This window comes from Grampus griseus, assembly GCF_964374135.1.
Source record: "Grampus griseus genome assembly, chromosome: 15".
NCBI classification, from domain to species: Eukaryota; Metazoa; Chordata; class Mammalia; order Artiodactyla; family Delphinidae; genus Grampus; species Grampus griseus.
In genome coordinates, this window is record NC_139009.1 from 52,396,552 (window position 1) to 52,416,849 (window position 20,298).

General features: G+C 35.7%; 1 protein-coding gene across 4 annotated transcripts in view; it reads left to right on the forward strand.

The window, feature by feature from the left end:
- EHBP1 (EH domain binding protein 1) overlaps window positions 1-20,298 on the forward strand; it is a 346,811-nt gene extending 326,513 nt beyond the window's left edge. For all 4 annotated transcript variants that reach the window (XM_082672228.1, XM_082672227.1, XM_082672230.1 and 1 more), the window contains 4 exons: window positions 11,291-11,390; window positions 12,515-12,588; window positions 18,884-18,998; window positions 19,216-20,298. In XM_082672228.1, the coding sequence (XP_082528354.1) occupies window positions 11,291-11,390; window positions 12,515-12,588; window positions 18,884-18,998; window positions 19,216-19,306 (380 nt within the window). In that variant the 3' untranslated portion in view covers window positions 19,307-20,298. The remainder of the gene's footprint in view (window positions 1-11,290; window positions 11,391-12,514; window positions 12,589-18,883; window positions 18,999-19,215) is intronic.

Consider the following 20,298-nt stretch of genomic DNA (forward strand, 5'->3'; position numbering starts at 1 on the left):
GTAGCAATTTTGCTGAATTCTGAAATATATAATATTAACAGGAACATCATGAGGACTAAATAGATTTGGAGTTGACCATGACTTTGGGTGGGAATGTAGATTGTGTTTTATTTTATTTTTTTTAAGATTTATTATTTATTTATTTAATTTATTTTGTTGTTGCAATGGGTCTTAGTTGCAGCATACGGAATCTTCGTTGAGGCTTGCAGGATCTTTTGTTGTGGCGTGTGGGCTTCTCTCTAGTTGTGGCATGTGGGTTTTCTCTTCTCTAGTTGTGGTGCACAGGCTCCAGGGCACTTGGGCTCTGTAGTTGTGGCGCGCAGGTTCCAGAGTGCCTGGGCTCTGTAGTTTGCGGCACTCGGGCTCTAGTTGAGGCACTCAAGCTCAGTAGTTGTGGCACATGGGCTTAGTTGCCCTGCGGCATTTGGGATCTTAGTCCCCTGACCAGGGATCAAACCTGCGTTCACTGCATTGGCAGGCGGATTCTTTACCACTGGACCACCAGGGAAGTCCCCTGCTCTGACCTTTTTTAAGTGAGCTGTAGCTTTGAAGAAAAGGGAGAGGATATACAACACAACAGAAGGACATGTAACTAACTGCTGGAGCTTGGCTCATACGACTTATGCCAGAATCTGAGAGTGGGTATTGGGGAGCATGATGTTCTTCAGTCAAAAGGTTATCTAAAAATTTATATCCTGATAAAGGGCAAATTGAACATGTCCTGGGAATTAAGTTGAGAAATCTGAAAATTACTTTTGGTAATTCTAGAGATTCTGAGAGTCACATTAGATTTTTATTTTCTCTGAATTTCTGACTGAAGGAACTGCTATTAGCAAGAGAAGCTTTGGAATAGACTTCACAGTACATGTGTAACCTTGGAAAGGAGACTGTCTCCTGGAGGGTTTGCATTTGAGTAGCTCTTTTAAGAGAAGAAAAATGGGTAATGGGTAGTTGCTGGGCTTCCATACTTAAGAGGAATGAAAAATATGAAATGATGGTAGGATGTATTTTGGTCGATTGGTCCAGTAAAGTAGATATGTAAAGATACTAGAAATGTCATGCTCAATGGCACTAACATCTTAAAACTTGCACCAAGTTGCCCAGTATGTTTACTTCTGTGAGTAGGCCTATCTGGTGCTTGCACAGGCAGTCAGAAAAACTGTGAGACCCTGCCATGAGGAGTCACCATGCCTTACTCCCATCAGTAATCCTAGGAATCAGACAGCAGGGAGGATCCTGAAGCTTGAAGAATGTGGATCTGTACTGTTGTGTGTGTGTGTGCATGTGCATGTGCGTGTGTGTGTATTGTATATATAAGGGTGTGTGTGTGTGTGTAGAAACGGAGAGAATATAGCAACCACCATTATACTACTTATAGCATTTATTATACGCCAGGCACTATTCTAAGTACTTTACATACATTAACTCACTTAATCTTCACAAGACCCTATGAAGTAGTTTTATTATCTTCACTTTACAAATAAGGAAACTGAGGCGTAGGGAGATTAAGTAATTTACCCAAATTGCCACAGCTTTTAAAGAGCAGAGGTGGAACTTGAATGCACCCTGATAATATCATGGTAGGCAGAGTATTTTTTTTTTAAACATCTTTATTGGAGTATAATTGCTTTACAATGTTGTGTTAGTTTCTGCTGTATAGCAAAGTGAATCAGCTATATGTATACATATATCCCCATATCCCCTCCCTCTTGCGTCTCCCTCCCACCCTCCCTATCCCACCCCTCTAGGTGGTCACAAAGCACTGAGCTGATCTCCCTGTGCTATGCGGCTGCTTCCCAGTAGCTATCTATTTTACATTTGGTAGTGTGTATATGTCAATGCCACGCTCTCACTTCATCCCAATTTACCCTCCCCCCTCCCCGTGTCCTCAAGTCCATTCAGGCAGAGTATTCTTGTTTGGCCATTTTCATTGAAGGATGCCTCAAATGCTCAAATGGAATCAGCATAGCTTGTAGTTGCCCAAGAATTAGACAAGTATCCCTGGAATCCCCCGTTTCTTGAAGACATCATACACCAACCTATAATTCAAGGATCACATAGACGTATCTGCATAGGAAGAAAGGCTGACTCCCCTTGACACTCCTTGATGTACTGCTCTGAGATCATTGTTAAGTCTCAGTGACCTACACGGGAAGAGTAAACAAAACCACCTCTGCTAATGGATGAACTTGTTTGTTTATCAGAGGTGGGAAGGTTTGCTTTCTGTTTGGGGGTTTTGTTTTGCTTTGTTTTTTCTGCTTTGCTCATCAGAGCCATTATGAAGGCTTTGTCAGGTTGGCCTGAATTCTAAATAAAGGGCCCATTCTGGTAAGACTGGTTACCTATGAGTGTCAAGTAGGATGGCTAAGAATGGTGGTTCACCAGATAGACTGCCTGGATTTGAGGCCTAGTTCTTCCACTAACTATTATTTTAGGTAAGTTATATAACCTCATTAAATATTTGATGTTATTATCATAATCATCATTATTATTATTCCCAGTCTATGAGAAAGTTATTGGTTCTCAGTCATCTGGTGAGGGAGATATATGACATAGAGCATCTTTGAGACACTCTTTCCAAGACTTCAGGAAGCAGCACTGTGGACACAAGTCCATCATGAATGTCTCTGTGTCCTGGTGAAGAGATTGGCTCCACTGGGAAGGTTAAGGGGCATTGGATGAGGTAGTATAATGCTGAAACTCACGCTAGTCACCTGGCCTGGTCTTGAAAAGCAACATTCGTTATATTTGATTTAAAATGTTGTGTAATTGTTGAAGCTGTGTGCAAGTTAAAAGACTGCTGGAGATGGCTCTGCAGTGTCCTGCTTTCATTAGGCTTCTCTGTTTAGAGAATGAACGTGGCCGCAGGCCAGGAGGGGATAGGCCTAATTCCCTTCAGCTCTCCCTCACTGAGTAAAGATTTTTAAGAAGGTACATAAGGAAGGATATATCGCAGTGTTGCCTGGTTATCTGAACCCCCAAGCATGATCAGACAAGGTGTAGGGAGGAAGAGGAAGTTATTGTGTGTGTAGCGCACTGGGGGTTGGGGGTTGAACTCATCCCTTACTGGAAACTGGAGGCTCTGGGGACACCCTGCTATGATTGTTTTAGGACATTTAAAGACTTTAAGCAGCACAGGGTTACCTAAAAGAGTAGCTGATTGAAGCTCTTTATTAGAAGCCTATTTAGAGCATATCTGCCTGGTTTGTCCTTCTGTATTTTAAAAATTACATATATTTTCCACACTTTCAACAAAATCAAATCTCATTCTCACCTGGCATTTAGTAAATCATCTTTTTTATCTATATTGCCAACTTCGTAAGCCGATTTAATGATGCTCTGCTTTTAACATCAAAATCTCTCTATAAAAATGATGAAAACTTACTATCTCGGTGAAGCTTTTTTGCTTTATAAATATTTGGTTTTTCTTGTTGAGGGCCTTCTTTTCTTAAAATTATATCAATTTGTACTTCAAATTATCTTTTTTTTCTTTATTTTGATAACTGGTAAATTTTTAGATGTGTTCTATTAGTCTATAATTTTCAATCTTAAAATTTACCTCTTTCATTTTTGGATATTAAGTAGTATTTCATGATCTACTTTGTTCTTCAATCTCTAAAACCCATTGCAAATAACTAGACTGTCATTACCTGGAGCACAGCCACATTATTGTGTCACCATAGCTATGGCTGTCTTTTGTATGCAGCTGTGACACTGCTGACCCAAAAGGGCATTCACTTTGTTTTTACAGCTTCAAAGATGAGTTTGTGCTTATTCACCCACATTTTTCACCTATCTTGCTTATGACCAATGACATACTAATTATACTAACTATAGACTTTGTTATCACTAACGAAGATTTAAAATATAATTTGTGTCCAAGGAATTGTTTAGAAATTTATCCTCACTCAGCTGTCCCTGATTATGTGTCTGTCTCCACACTAGACGGATAAGCCCTTTTGAGGGCACCGACCACATCTTGGTCATCTTTCTATCTCCAGTTCTTGGCTCAGTGCCGCACGTGCCATTATCACCCTCTTCATGATCGTCATCATAGCTAGCATTTTTATTTGTGGGCACTGTTCTAAGGACTTTACACAGATTTTCTCATTTAATTCCTCCATCAACCATATGAGGTAAGTAATATGATTATACTTACAGAGAAGGAGAAACTGATGTTTAGAGAGGTTAATTGGTCTAAGATCAAAGGGTTCAGTCAATTTTTTTTAACTGAACTGGAAGAAAGCCATTTGAGATGCAGATTCAATGTTCATCTTATTTGTATCGTATTCCAAACGACAGACCTAACCAGCCATAGAAACTATAGATGGTATACAGTTATAAATTATGCTTGGCCCTACCAGAATTTATAGTCTTATCTGCAGGAGTTTCTCAGAATTAATGTAAGTAAACATTCATAAAGGTAGTCCTTAATTTATAAGAGGTCTTTATTCTAAAGTTCATTTCTGAGTCAGTTGTTTTTCCATAAAGTACTTAAATTACGGATTGAGTTCCCAGACCACCACATAAAAAACTGTGTGCCCAAATGACTTTAAAAAAGATAAACCCCTGTTCTCCCAATGAGAAGATCTCCCCCAGAAATTTTGACCTTCTTGAATATATAAAACTTTAGTAATATCTCTTGTAACATTTAATTTATCTCTATATATATACTTAAAATCACATCTTGGGCTTCCCTGGTGGCGCAGTGGTTGAGAGTCTGCCTGCCGATGCAGGGGACACGGGTTCATGCCCCGGTCCAGGTAGATCCCACATGCCGCGGAGCGGCTAGGACCGTGAGCCATGGCTGCTGGGCCTGTGCATCTGGAGCCTGTTGCTCCGCAGCGGGAGAGGCCACAACAGTGAGAGGCCTGCATACCGCAAAAAAAAAAAAAAAAAAATCACATCTTAAGATACATTAATCTAGAAATATTGTTTCTCTCCACTCCCACTTTTCCAGAAATAATTTTATTCAACTGTTAATGCTCATCTTTAACATTAATATCTCTGTCACTTCTAGGGCCACTCTTTAAAGTCATTTCCATGACATGACTACAAGAAGGCTCTAGGAGAGGGAGGGGGTAGAGAAGAGTCTGCCAGGTGCAGGCCAAACAAAGGGGGCTTCAAGAAAGGGGAGAACTGGCAGGGGAAGCTATCCATCTGTAAGTGTGGCTCACAATTCAAGTTTTCCCCTTATTGGAGGATGCCCAGTTGATCCTCCAAGTAGACATTAGTGTGTTTGGTTGAATGATGCATATAAAAGTGACTCACTGTATTTTATCCCATTTTACAAAGTATGTTAAATGCAACTTGAAAAATAAATACAGTTTCAGAGTTCTGAGTGTTTTGACTTCAGCCAAATATCTATCTGTCAACAGTCAAAATAGTCATGCATTACCTGAAATGTGGGTCATATTAATACTTTTAAAGGCTAAGAGCACTGAAAAGTTATGGAGGCAACTCCATCCCACATGTAATTTTTTAAATATACTAGACTGTAAGTAAATACGAAGAATTTTATTGGTTGTGAATTTTCTGATGATGATTACTTTCATACTTTTTAGTTTATTTTTGTACTATATTAAGTTTGTGCTTAATTTACCTTTTGAGAAATTAAGCACTGACCTTTGGCATAAAAAGTCTGTTCAGACTCTGTTAAGAAGTTGGCACAAGAAGATTGCTGTTAATTTCTGGCCTTTAGAAATAGCATTTTCTTTTGTATAAGTCTAAGGAGGAAGAGCTTTTGTGAAGTTGTCTATACCTCCTCCTGCACAGGTATGTCCATAGAAGTCTGTCAGAATTTATCTGTAGAGAGATGTTGCCCTGAATCTCTCCCCACATTCTGTTTTACTAAATGGGTAAATAAAAGATGTGTTTATTTTGAGAGAATGGGTTAGTTTTTATTTTACTTCAACAAAAGGAGACAGGATTTTCCCCCAAAGTTTATATACTTAATATTATAACAAATATATCATGCTGACCAAATAGTTTTTTTTTTTTTTTTGCGGTACGCGGGCCTCTCACTGCTGTGGCCTCTCCCGTTGTGGAGCACAGGCTCCGGACGCACAGGCCCAGCGGCCATGGCTCACGGGCCCAGGCGCTCCATGGCATGTGGGATCTTCCCAGACCGGGGCACGAACCCATGTACCCTGCATCGGCAGGTGGACTCTCAACCACTGCACCACCAGGGAAGCCCTGACCAAATAGTTTTAAGACAATTGCTGAAGACATCAATAAGGATTATGAGATTCTTCATTTACATTGATTGCTGTTAGAGGATTTTCTTAGTGTAGAAACATTTATCAACTGTTTGCTCATATAGTAAAATTTGTTTTCATAATAAAGCTCTATTTCCTAAGCTTAAAATATTTTCTAAAACTGGAGCACTGGAATCCTGTAATGATGTTGGCTTTGGAGTTCATGTGTCCATGACCCTATGTAACTGCAGTAAATTAATCTTTCTCATCCATTAAGTAAATCTACCAGAATTCACCTCCTGTGTTATTAAAATATGTTTGTCCAGTATCAGTTAGTTGGATACCTTCATGTGTATCTCTATTTTAATATACTAAATCTTTCAGAGGTTATCATATACGTGTAATCATACCATAGGGACAATTTGTAATGGCAGCTTTGTTGTTTTTATGTTTGGTTTGTGTTTGCTACGTTGTGTCCTTTAAGGGCCATATGTGATCACTAGTCAGCCATCTCCACTATGGAGCTATGGCAAGATTTCAGCATTATATAATGTTTTCATAGTAGAAAATCTTGAATTTGTGTATATGTTTCAACAGTGCCTTCATCTCTGTGTTTTCTTTGTTTCCCATTGAATTCCTCTTCTTTTCAGCTAAAATTGTATTGTTCCTTATTTTGCATTTATATAATGCACTGGGCTTCCCTGGTGGCGCGGTGGTTGAGAGTCCACCTGCTGATGCAGGGGACACGGGTTCTTGCCCCAGTCCGGGAAGATCCCACATGCCGTGGAGCGCCTGGGCCCGTGAGCCATGGCCGCTGGGCCTGCGCGTCCGGAGCCTGTGCTCCACAACGGGAGAGGCCACAGCAGTGAGAGGCCCGCGTACCGCAAAAAAAAAAAAAAAGAATGCACTGTCTGAAAATATATCTTTCTAAATAGACAATAAGCTTATGGTGAAAGATTAATTAGGAAAGGTTAACTAGTAGACAGTTTTTGAAAATATAACTCATAATTTCAGGTTTTTAACATCACTTTCCTCTTGTTCATTTTAAAATTTACATTGAGAATGCTGCTTTGGAAAAAACAAATGAAAACTACATACATGTTCCTGGGTGAAGAAATGAATTCTTAAGTTAAATCTTAACTTTAAATCATTTTGGGAGGGAGGAGATGGAATATAAAGGCAGTTGTCAACCAACGTTTATTAAGTATTTATACTACATGTAGTGCTATATTATGCTGCTTTGTGTTAAGTGGTTTTGTAACTATGTGATAGGAAGAATGATTTGAAGTCATATTTACATATTACTTTTCCTGCTATTTTCATTACTCTTCATTATTTAATAGTTTTTATAAATCATACTCAGCTATAATAATTGATTAAAAGATAAAACTGACAATAAGAGATTGTGATGTCAGAAAGACGTTACATTCCACAAGGCAAAATAACAAAACAGAATTCTTTAAGGAAACAAAGTAGAAAAAAACATTACCAGAGACTATATTAGTCAATACTTTAAAATGTTAAGGTGATGTTTTTATTGGTAGTATATGTATAATAAACATGAGGCACTCTGTTTTAAAATATAGTTTAACAACCCGGCCATGCTTTCACATTTTAGTCACTGTGTACTGAACTGTAGTGTTTTGTCATTTTGTAAATTTCAAAATGGGCTTCAATAATATAGGTTTTGAACTTTTCAGTTCATGAAACTGAAAAAAATTTAAAGTATCAGTATTGACTCTAAGGTGATAAAATTGTAGTTGTGATTACAAATTAAAGATAATTTTGAAAGAGAGGTAGTTAACTAGGTGAGTTTAAACAAGATAAAATGATTTATGGCCATTTTATAAAATAATGACAATCTTCATTTTAAGCTACAATGTAAAGTGCTTTATTCTGAGATTATGTATTGTGTCAGAAGCTAAAACTGCCTTTTTTCTAACAGTGCCAGAATACAACCTCTTTTTCTTTTTGCACTAACAAGACTGCTTTACCACCACAGCCCACTCTAAGTAATTAAATCAATCCTTTGTACTTACCGTATTCTCCTCTAGTGACGGTACTAGATCTGATTATATGCTTCATGCATATTCAAAGTACCTCACTGACAGCTCTTTAATGAGCTCTTACTTAATCAGTATGAACAATGTTCATCTTGTTCTTTTTTTCCTCATGCATTAGAGCTAGGAATAGTTGGGAAAAATGAAACATCCAGCATTCATTTGAAAAATATATTGTACTTTGAAAAGTGTCTAAGCTGAGGAAGTTGCATTCTGCCCTTTAAAAGTCTGATGGACAAATTGGATTACTAGTATTGGATTAAATAACAAATGGTTAGAGGAGAAATGAGAAAAGCTCACTGTGATCACAGGCTTTAATATTTTTTGTTACTTATAAAGCTAAAGGGGTCTTTAACCAGTTATTAAAGTCAGGATTAATTTGTAATGGTTCAACTTACTGGCTTTTAAAAGCTTTTTAAATTAAAAAAATTTTAAATCCCTAAAAACAATAGTGTAATGATGTATTAGAAGAAAATTTAATTTTTTTATTACTAGGCTAAGTATAGATTTTCATCACTGTGTACTATCTCAGATAAGGAGTTAGTGATACAGAATTGATTTAACCTCAAATATGTTTTTTTCAGTTAATTTATATAATCTATGTAGCACTGAATAATATGTCTTTAAATATTTCTTATTGTTTGGCTTATTCCCTTTTTAAACATGAGACTCTTCTCATTTCCTAACAGTTAGGGGAGGTGGATCTTTTATTCTTATGTAGAAATCATAGGCATGAGTTAAACTGAAAATAACACAGTTATTTTATTCTTATGTAGAAATCATAGGCATGAGTTAAACTGAAAATAACACAGTACCACATCAATATTGTTATTCTCAAGGAAGCAGTCTTCCATTGAAGAAAATGATGCTAATTTAAAAATAGGCTAGTTGCTTCTAGTCTTATTGCCTGAAAGCCTCAATTACAGGTTAGGTTAAACTCAAAACAAAGTTTTAATATGTGTATATTTTTAGAAACCACTTAGGTTATGAATGCAAGAATTAAGTCTTTAATCAGAAAACAAAATATCATAAAAACTGCACCTATTAATATTGCACACATGTGTCATTTCAGTGATCAAAAAGGCCTTCACCAGGGTACAATTGGCCTTTTTCCAAATTGCAAGCTTTTTCTCAGCTTTTTCTTTTTACTCTTTCTTCTTTTGTTGCTACCCAGGGATTTGTGCCTATCGCAGCCTATATCACATGACCAGTGTCAAGACATCACATGGTCCAAAGTGAATACAAAACCAGCTACCCTAAAAGAGAGATTAAAAATGCTGTAAAACAATAAAGACCTTTGTTCATACTCAAAGAATCTATCCTAGATCTGCTTCATACCATAAAGTTTAACAGACTTTAATGAAAGCACATATCCTCTCACTATTTTCCCTAATAATGAACAACAGATATCTATTTTACAGGGATGCTCAGAAATACATGTTTAATCTTTTGCACACAGATCAGCTCTTTATTTTAGATTTTCATTCTAAAGATTTTTTCAAATTTCTGTTAATGTGGAAACAGGTAAATAAATTATGGTTCATCCATAATTTATGCAAGTATTAAAAAAGAATGAAGTAGATCTTCAAACAGCATGACAACAACAAATCACAGGGTCCTTATGTTAAAGAAACCTGTATGTGTCCAGATAAGGTATATACCTGTATGTGATAGACATAGCTACGTATGTGGTCTGGAAGAAGATACGCTAAACTGCAGTAGTACTTCTGGAGAAGGGAGGTGGATGGGGGAATTGGAGAGGGTGGGGGTGGTGAAAGAGGCCTTGACTTTTTACTCAATTATACCTCTGTATTGTTTGAATATTTTTTAATGGACTGGTAGTGTGTTTGAAAGTTAAAAGAAAATATCTCACTTAAGAAGAAAATGAAACTTAGGAAATTGACTAGGCTATGTAGTCTTCACCTGGCATATTTAATTTTTTAGTAGATATTTAAGTTAACCCTATGAATCTATCTAGAAGTTGGACTGAGGTATTAAATAATGGTCTAGCAAAACAATAAACCAATCATGGGCGAAATTCAGAAAAAAAAAGTCAAAGAATTGTAAATTTGACTAGATACAATTTGAAGGGAGAGGAAGGAAGAGGGTTGGGGAATTAATATTTTTCTTGAGTATGATTGTGGCCTACTTCTGCATGAACAATACCAAATATATGCTATATGTTGTAATCCTTGACATACTGGCCTTTTGAGGGGGAGGGTGGTACAGATGATGGAATGGATATTAGGGAAAATGAATTTTAAATGTACAATCAGTAAATTTATAATCTAAAATTTTAAATCATCTCTCTGCTCAAATGTTTTCTCATTTACGGAACATTATTATGTTCATCATGTTTTTCACAGATAGCTCTAAGTATTTTTGTAGCTTGTTCATTTACAATGTATTTAAAATAATTTGCAAGTGTTTACCCTGTTAGGGATGATGAGTTCTGGAATGGTATATGTATGTATACCTTTAGTTTGCTTTGGGGGAGGAAAATAAGAAAAAAAGCAAGTTGTTACAGGTGGAAGCTCTCACAAAATCTGTTGACTTCTCTGACCTTACTGGTAGTCTTATAATTCTCATAATGATTTTTTAATGTGGTTTTTAATTAATTTATTTATTTTTATCATGACCGTATGTCTGTCAGCACCACGAGTTCCTCACTGAAACATAATAACAAGTCAGCCTCTGGGGAGGATTTAAAAGTTGGAACACTTTTTTTTTTTTTTTAACTGTACTTAGTATTAGTATTGTACTTAGTATGATCTGTAAATATGTTCGGGGGACTGAAATATACAAGGTGAATAATAGCAGCTTTGGAGATTGGCTTATGAATTTTTAAATATTGATTTCTTTTTTCAGGCCTCGGACCTTAATCTGATGTTGTTATAAACAGTTTAACTTGTACTGTTGGGATAGCTAAAATATGTTTCGTGTTAAAAAGAAAAAAAACAAAACACTTGTGCTGAACTATTATTTGGCTTGTAAATGTCAATAGAATAAGAAATATCTCTTCCTAAATTATAGGAAGGAACACAGAAGAAGAAGAAGCTATGATGCAGGAGTGGTTTATGTTAGTTAATAAGAAAAACGCCTTAATAAGGAGAATGAACCAGCTCTCTCTCCTGTAAGTACTTATGACTTTGCTTGTTTTTCCTACAACATTGATGAATCTTAGGTTTTCCATCATTGTCTTTTTTGGGGGTTTCATTCTTATTAGGCTTAATGTTTTTTCTTTCCTTAGAGATTATGTTTTATATAAAAATAAAATTAAAAATAGTATATAACCAATTTTTACCTTAAGAGTAAGAATTTTAGAGTGTTAGATACTGAAAAAATGTATTTATTATATAGAAAGCCAAGTAATATAAACAATTTTTGTGTTTAAGAAATCACTTGTGCACAAAAAGGATGTTTGGTTTATATTTAGTGGGAAAAGAAATAAAATTGAAGTTTATTTAACATCAAATTTTCAGTTAAAAATTAAAATAAGTCTTAATAAGGACAAAACTAACTTTGTATTCTACAAATGATGTTACCCTAAATTTTGGGATAAAAGATTAATAATTTACACAGAAGTGACCTTTTTATGATTGCAAGAATTACAGTAAAATGGAGACTAGACCAAATGTAAGCATTTTCAGTCTTTAGCATTTAGTTCACATAGGACTTAATGCTTGTTCCTTTTTCTCACTAACAATGTTCTTATATTATGCCACCTAGTGTGGGAAGAAGCAGGCTTACATGTTTTATTTTAGTGAAAACCTCTATTTTTGTCATTTCTGCCATGCCTGAACTTGATAAAGGAGTTATGAAGAAGTGCAGAACTTAACTAATCTTGCCTTTTTAATTGTCTCTATATTAAATTTTCACTGGTGGTACTTTCATGTTTCTTGTACTCTTTTCACACAGAGTTCTAGACAAAAAAGTGTTTATTGCGAATTATGAAAAATATTCTACAAAATAACCTTATACCTGGCACTTAATACAAGAAGCATTGAAGATTGAGGCTACTTATCCACAGATTAGAATATACTTCTGTGCAATTCAAAATTGAAGGAGAAAAATAATAGCACTATTAAATATTCAACCTGAGGAAGGTTTTAGGTTTGTGTATCATTTGTTTTGAGTGGCTTAAAGTTAAAGAGAACAGTCAGTTATGAGTCCTAAAATCAATGTAACCTAAAGGTTCTTTTAAGTGTTTAATGATTTAGTAATTAGCATATTGATGAACTTTTGCAACTTGCCTAGGGAAAAAGAACATGATTTAGAACGACGATATGAGCTGCTGAATCGGGAATTGCGGGCAATGCTAGCCATTGAAGGTAAGAGATGCCATGGCCGAATAAGGTGTTTGAGGTGTCAGTTGTCAAAGAGATTTAAAGAGTGTAATACACTTCTGGTCTCACTAGGTGTGGTCTGACTAAGGACCTACAGGAATTGCAAATAAATGCCTTAGAGTCAGAAACCAATAGTCATGTAAAACCTAAGGACCCTAATTCAGATCATCGTTATGCTTGCTATTAAACATAAAATTGTCTTATCTTTCGTCTGTAAGCTTAAATGTCCATTAAATGGAAAATATAACTAGTTAAATGATTTCATTTTACTATGTGCAAGTTAAAGAGGTTTGAGAAAGATCTATCATTTTGATTTTTCACATTCATACTCTAAATTTTACCTTAATATTTAATTGATGTCAACACAAATATGTAACTGTCCAGTCTGCTATAGTTCTTAAGATTCCAGCTCCTATTAAGTGAATAATCAGGCAAAGATTCCGGCATATGAGATAAATGCAACACTTTCACACTTTATATAAAGCTTTTAAATGAATTACATATATAGTAATCCTAAGCATGGTTCATAATATCAATAAACATCAGCTAGCTTAACTATGGCATTTACTATATATGCTTATTTTTTTTAAATTCTTACTATTTTAGAATGCTGTTCTCCTTATACCTCTTAGTTGAAAATGTCTTATAGTTCAAAGATGTCCACTTAAAAGCTAATCCTTTGGGCTCTGTAAAATGGACCTTTTGTCTAATCAATGCAAATTGATTTTCCTATTCTGTATTGACCTCTTAACACATGCATTGACTGTCCATTGTAATTTCTTTCTTCACCTGATAAGGTACCTGATCCATAAGAAGTCAATTCTAATTAGTTCAGAAACTGGGAATTTAAGTTTGTAAGAGAAATTCAAATGAAACCATATGTTTTAAAATATTTTAATTAAAATTGTTAGTAAATAAAATACATGCTGTTTATCTAAATAGTATCTTATACATTTATAGAAGTGTTATTCTTACTTTTATATTCCTAATATTTGATAAATATGACTAACAACATTTGTATGTCCTAATTTATAAATTAGATTTACTTTATTTAAAAGGTTTTCAGATAGCTAATTTCCTTCAAGTGGCTATCAAATTATATCACTAATAATGACGATAAAATTTGTCAAAATTATTTAAGAAGTTCTGTGAAACTTGCCACTGAATAAAATGCACAAATATACTAAATGGTATTTTTCCTCTTGCTATAATTTTTGTAGTCATGGTATAGTCTTAAAAGAGATTGGAAAGCTAAATAGTCATTTGAAAAGTAGGTATAGCAAATACTATTTATATGGTGTATATATATATATGTGTGTGTATAATATAAAATGTGTTTGTATATAGTATGTATAACTCATTATACAATTTATTCTTTATAGATTAATTATATATTATGCTCAATACAAAGTATTACAATGTTTAAAAATTTACTTTCTCATGTATAGTAAGTTAAATCAACCCTAAGATACAGCTTGATACAATACAGTTGACTTTTAAGGCAGATATTGCTTCTATCCCAAAACCAATATTATTACCAAATAGTACCATCTTTAAAGGAGGGCCATAATACATATAAAACATCCCAGTTTCATTGGCCATCCTATCCCTATATAATAGACCTACAGTCTTAAATAATCTAACATTTTTCTGCCTGCTCCCCTTGTACACATGGAAGAGCAGTAGAAAGTAATATTTTTGAAGAAGAGAAAAAAAATTAATGTTTTTCTTTTCATACACCTTTAATACAATTGTTAATTTTTTGTGGTTTTGTTCTGTTTTATTTTTTAATTAATACTATTGTCCCATGTGTGATTGTGCCTTAAATCTCTCAGCCAGTTTCTGTTGCTGGTTGAGGGGCAAAAGAGACTTGAGGAAAGAAGCAGCCTGTTGAATACAAATAAAGACACTTTCTCAGAGAGAGGCCTGTCCCATTAGCCTGGGCAATATGTGGCCTGAGCTGTCCTAGAGTGATACTGAGCATCGTGATCATCAGTTCTTTGAAGACAGTATCCTCTGAGCCAGCCCTTAGAATGGACACACATTCAGTAGTCTTTCAGAGTGTTAAAACACCACAGAAAAACACATGAACAGGCAACACTAATTGGTTTTGTTTTGCTTTCCTTTGTTTTAAAGTCCCTTCCTCTTTTCTTTCCCATCTCTTCTACTTAGTAGCCATAAGATGGTTTTCATAATAAATAAACTAAAATATTTTTGAATAATCTACTACTGAAACCATTAACTAGGAGAAAAGCACAGAATATTAATAGTCATAGTCCAGTGAAAGAAGTATTAACAGCTTGATTTGAGAGCAAAATAATAATAATAACATTCAATATATCCATTCTTCTGAGAATCCATAATCACTTTGGCCTTTTTTTTTTCCCTGAGGTGTTTTCATTGCAGGAGTTTCACTCTACTGAGCTAAGTTGTAGGATCCCTTAAGCTAACAAGCATCTTTCAGATACTTTTCCTATAGTTTTTCTGTTCCAGATTATTTAATGCCCCCTCAGGAAAGATAAATTCATTTCTGCACACATTGGGGTGGGCTTTTGGAAAGTGGTGTGTTCATTTTCTGCACAAGAAATGGATCTTCTCTAGGATTTTGTACATCTTGATTTATTCTTGGCTTAGAGTTTGAAGTGGGTGCTCTTCTAAAGGGATTTATGCATAGGTTCACTATTTTTGTAGTTATGGCTTATATGATAAGCTTTTTATATTTAAAATCAATATGTAATCCTGTGGAGGAGCTTATCCCCTAAAACCCCATTTGTAAATCTATTTTAGCTTTGTTACACAGCACAGCCACAGTCTTCCATAGATTGATTAGGTACAGCGGTAGAATCCTATCAAATGGCCTGCTCTGATGATGATGCAAACTCTTTCAGGATTGCTAGTTGACTGGAACTAAAGATAAGACTTGACTGCAATCCCCCAATGTGCTCTTTACAAAACTAGTGTTAATTTTCATCAAAGTGCCAGGCTTATTTATAGTGGCAAGGTTGAAGGTTTACTACAAGAACTTTAGGTCCTTTCTATTAAAGTGTTTATAGGTATTTCTTTTGCCTTTTTTCCAAGGTAATTATCAACTTCAGCAAATAAACTGAATCAGGGAATGAATAATTGGCCCTATATATAAAAAAAGAGTTTTTTAGATTAACAAAACAGCTCAGTGCAGATAGACATAAACAGAATCTCTTTATTTTAACACTTTGGCTCAAATGCAGCATCAAAACTTAATCCTATTTGTTGTGAGAGGATATGGCTTTTGTAGCAAAAGTACACTGGAATCTTTAAATTAATCAAAACCCACATTGTAGTCTGTCCAAGGCAAAGTCATTGCATCTAGCTAGCTGTTATAGGTGAGTAATCCTTTCTTAAAATGTATAACAAGTAACATATAAACTTGCATTCAGGCTTTTAAAACATGACATTACATCTAGGTGAAGCTATTTAAAGAGGAATTTTTTAATTTTTAAATGTAGACCTTTGAACATACAAATGTGAATCTTGATCAATTTTAAAGGTGTTATCAAATTTTTTTAAATCATCAAAATAGTTTACTTAATTTCCCAAATTAGCATTCAAATATGTGTGTGAATGTGTATAAATTTACTCCTGTGAGAAAGCAAATTCAAAGTAAAAGTAGTTTTGCTAGTGTAAAATCTACTCACTGCGCATAGCTATTTTCTCCACAATTTGACTAATTATTTGTAGATAGATATTAATGTAGTGATGACACATTTAATATAAAAAAACCTATAAATTTATGCTGAAACAGTTAAAATTCTAATGTCAGTTAAATTTGTAAGATGATGAAAATTACCTAAATATTCATAATTTAAAAATGTTTTTGTTACAGTTATGTGAAATGTCAGCATTGAGCTAGGAAAAGGTTAAGATTTTTTAAATTATTCAATACTTAATGGATTAAAAATATAAAATTGTTTCCTCTCTTATCCATATTGTTAAAACCTTATTTTTTAAAAAGTTAAAGAAATATTGATATTTCTAATTATTAATTAAAACCTTAAAAGTGACTGGTCAAATATAGGGAAGGAATAATTTACTCAAGAAGATTATGTGTCATTAAAATTTATTTTTTCTTTAAAAAAATTTTGTAATTTTCAACTTAATTATATTTTTTAAGTTTACAGTGGAGAAATTTTATTTCCCAGTAGTAAAGCTCTTATCAAAATGTTTTGGAAGTAAAGAATTATAAATTAAGCTTATAATTAGAATGATTTCTTGAGGTTGGAAATGGAAAAATCCATATTCATCAAAATTGGTAATCTTAATAATTATAAAATTTAGTTACAAATCTTTTACAAATTTAGCAGGTTTTTCTCTGAGTTAATATTTCTAGAACTACAGTTACCTGAAATTAGACTAGATGACCTTTAAGATCTTTCCAACCTGGAGAGTCTATTAATTTATCTGCTGTGTAGAATGAAACTGATTAAGAACAAGAACCAGATTAGAAAATTGTCCAGCATTCCTGACCTCAGTTGCATTTAAATCCAAGGAATAAAATTGTGATAGATATGGCTTTTCTCCAGTTTTGCTGTTTCATTATTATTTTTTAAATTCTTACATTAAGAAAAAAACTTTCCATAGCAATAGTTTCTTTATTCCTCTCTATGCAATAGAATACTTCACTTCTTTTTAAATAAGAATGTAATGTGACCAATTATTTAATGTACTTATTTGTGATGTTTTGTATCGAATGTGGGTAATTAATATATGGCATGTTTAATATATATGTGTGTATGTATTCGAGCTTGTAATGAAAGGAATAGTGATAAAATAGAATAAATTATTTTAGCTTTTTGCTGCTATTCTAACCTTTATTGCATGATTATGCATCTAATTTTTAATTTGTAAATACAAGATAGAATTCCCTCTAGCTCCATTTGGTTTCATAAAGCTGCTGAGCAGTTTGCTGTCTTGAATAAATTTTGCTTTGGAGGGGGTCGGGGGGATTTGAACCAGCACATTCTTGTGTGGTTTGTGAAGATTCACATGGTAACCAGCGGTGTGCATTGTTGGGTTTATCTGAATAAGCACCAGCCATGTGAGTTTTAACATGATTGCCCAGGGCAATGGAGAGAGAAGAGAGAAACCAGAAAGGATTGCACTCCTCTCTGTTTTTTGGAAAGTGCATTTGCTGGGGGAGGGGGCTACATGAGTCAGTGGCCAGGGTATTTTTTTTTTTTAAGCTGGTGTCCTGTTTCCCTCTAGGTCCTCATTTGTTCGGCTATCTGCCTCATCATCTACTTCTTCTTTTCATTGTTTACCTTCCTAATGAGGGAGGCGGGGTAGACTGGGGGTTGATTGACAGCTACAAGCCCTTACAGTCTGGCCAGAGAGCAGTTGGCTTTGGTTTCAAAAGTGCTTTAAATGTTCGATTTGGTCCTGTTTTTATTAAACGAAACTGCTGCTCATCTTAAGGAAATTATCAGACTAGCAATGATTAGGAAATATATTATTGGGGCCTAAAACCGTCAAAAAACTGCCCCTTCCCATGGAAGGAGCACTGCCCATCGGATTTTCCAACCGGGGTTTCAAAAAGAAGTATGTAATTTTTCCTTTGCAAAAGTGCTTTGATTTGAAACCACGCAGCAAACCTCTCCAAAAGAAAACTGGCTGTGATGCGATCGAGAGCTGCAGTGTAATGTTGCAGAGCAAATTTATTTTTTACTTCAAAGAAAAATGCTAATTAGCCGATTCACTACTTTTAAAGTTATTGTGAAGCATATGGCGCCCAGTGTGAGATACATCCAACTGCTAAAATAGAGCGAAGAGGAAATTAGCGAAGAATGGGCTGTATGGGGTGAGCATGGGGGTGGGGGAGGAGGATAGGTTCTCAGGCAGATTCTCTAGCCTTTTCAGGGTGATTTTATTGCCCATCTCTGCTTCCCGCCTCCTCATTCACCCACATTTCCCCCTCACCGCTCGGGCCGACCTCTTCTGGGCCTCCAGCTCTCCCTCCCCCACTTTGGCTGACATCAGGTGCGCACCTCCGCTGGCCACCGGCGCACACCTGGTCTCTTGCAGGTTCCAGCCCAGCCCGTAGCCGTCTCCATCTACGGAAAATACTTAGAAAGTAGGGTTTTAGGGGCGAAATCCTCATCACGACGGCCAAACTCTCCGTGAAACACTAGCTAGTGGCTCTGTAATATGGTTTGCAGAGAAATAAAAGGGAACTGGAAAAGGCGGGAAGGGGAGGGCCGGGTGGGGTGGGAGACCGGGTGGGTAAGGAGCCTCCCGTCCCCTGCAGACTGGCAGAAGACCGAGGCCCAGAAGCGACGCGAGCAGCTCCTGCTGGATGAGCTGGTGGCCCTAGTGGACAAGCGCGACGCGCTCGTCAGGGACCTGGACGCGCAGGAGAAGCAGTAAGTGGGCGGTGGGGTCGGGGTCGAGGCTCTGCCGCCTGCTGAGGGGCCGAGAAGTTTTCGGAAAGTTCAGTCCAGAGGTCCCGGGTGGGCCGGGGCAGCCTCCCGCTGGCCCCGCGAACCCCGTTCCCTCTGGGGCTCGGAATGCGGGGCGAGAGGAGAGTGCCGCTCTGCGCTCCAAGGAGAAAAATAATTTGGTTTCCTGTTTGACTTCCAGGGCCGAAGAAGAAGACGAGCATTTGGAGCGAACTCTGGAGCAAAACAAAGGCAAGATGGCCAAGAAAGAAGAGAAATGTGTTCTGCAATAGAAGCCAGACCAGAATCTTGACCAACATTTTATTAGCCTTGGGTCCCCAGACCAGAAAAAGTCATTCTCGTTGTTGATTTAAAACTTTTAACATTTTGTTTGGCTGGATTGTACTTCTTTACCACTACCACCACCTCTTTTCCTCCCTTTTTTCCAGACAGTGTACAGAACTCCGAAATAGCTTTGTTTAAGGATTGTGTGTGTGTGAGTTAATCATTTCCTTGAAATCATGTAAAATAGATTGCACAGACATCTTGTGAGTGATTGGTATTAGGAGTGTTCAAGAAACTGTTCAAAGAAGAAAGAAAAGAAAACTCTTCCCTCATTATTTTCCCTCATTTTTTGATGGAGAAAAATTTTAAAACATTTTTGTTGTTGTTGTTATTGTTAATAGCATAATGAGGGGTGGGAGGGGGCTTAAGAGGGAGGGATAAGGAAAATGTCATGAATGATTTTTTTCCAGTCCTGCCATATGTAACACTGAGTCTGTTACCTAAATTTTATAGTTAGATCATCTTCAATTTACTTATTAAACTGTGTTCTATTTACCAGTGGGATTTTCTGCAGTTGTTTTGCGTTTCACTATGAAGATAATAGGGTACTTCTCTGCTTTCTTCGGAGGATGGCCCTTTAACGTAGCCTGAAACAAGTCCTGTGATTTGAAGTGAGCTGTAAGGATGGGACTAATTGACATGCATCACTTTACAAAGACAGTCTTATCATTTGAGAATGCGCCATCTTTTTCTCTGGATAATTATTTATTACATCTAGCTTGGTTCCTACATTTTGTTGGGTCTCAAAATTGGCTCAAGAATGGTGTTAATATTTATTCTGTATTGATAAAAGTCTGTCTTGCCATTATGAGTAAATCCTCCAATTAATATTTTCTTCTCTAGCATAGCACTGTCATTTTTTTGTGAAAATGGTTATCTGTTTATTTATTACAATACTGAGTCATATATAAATTTTCAATAAAAGCAGAAACTTTCTTAC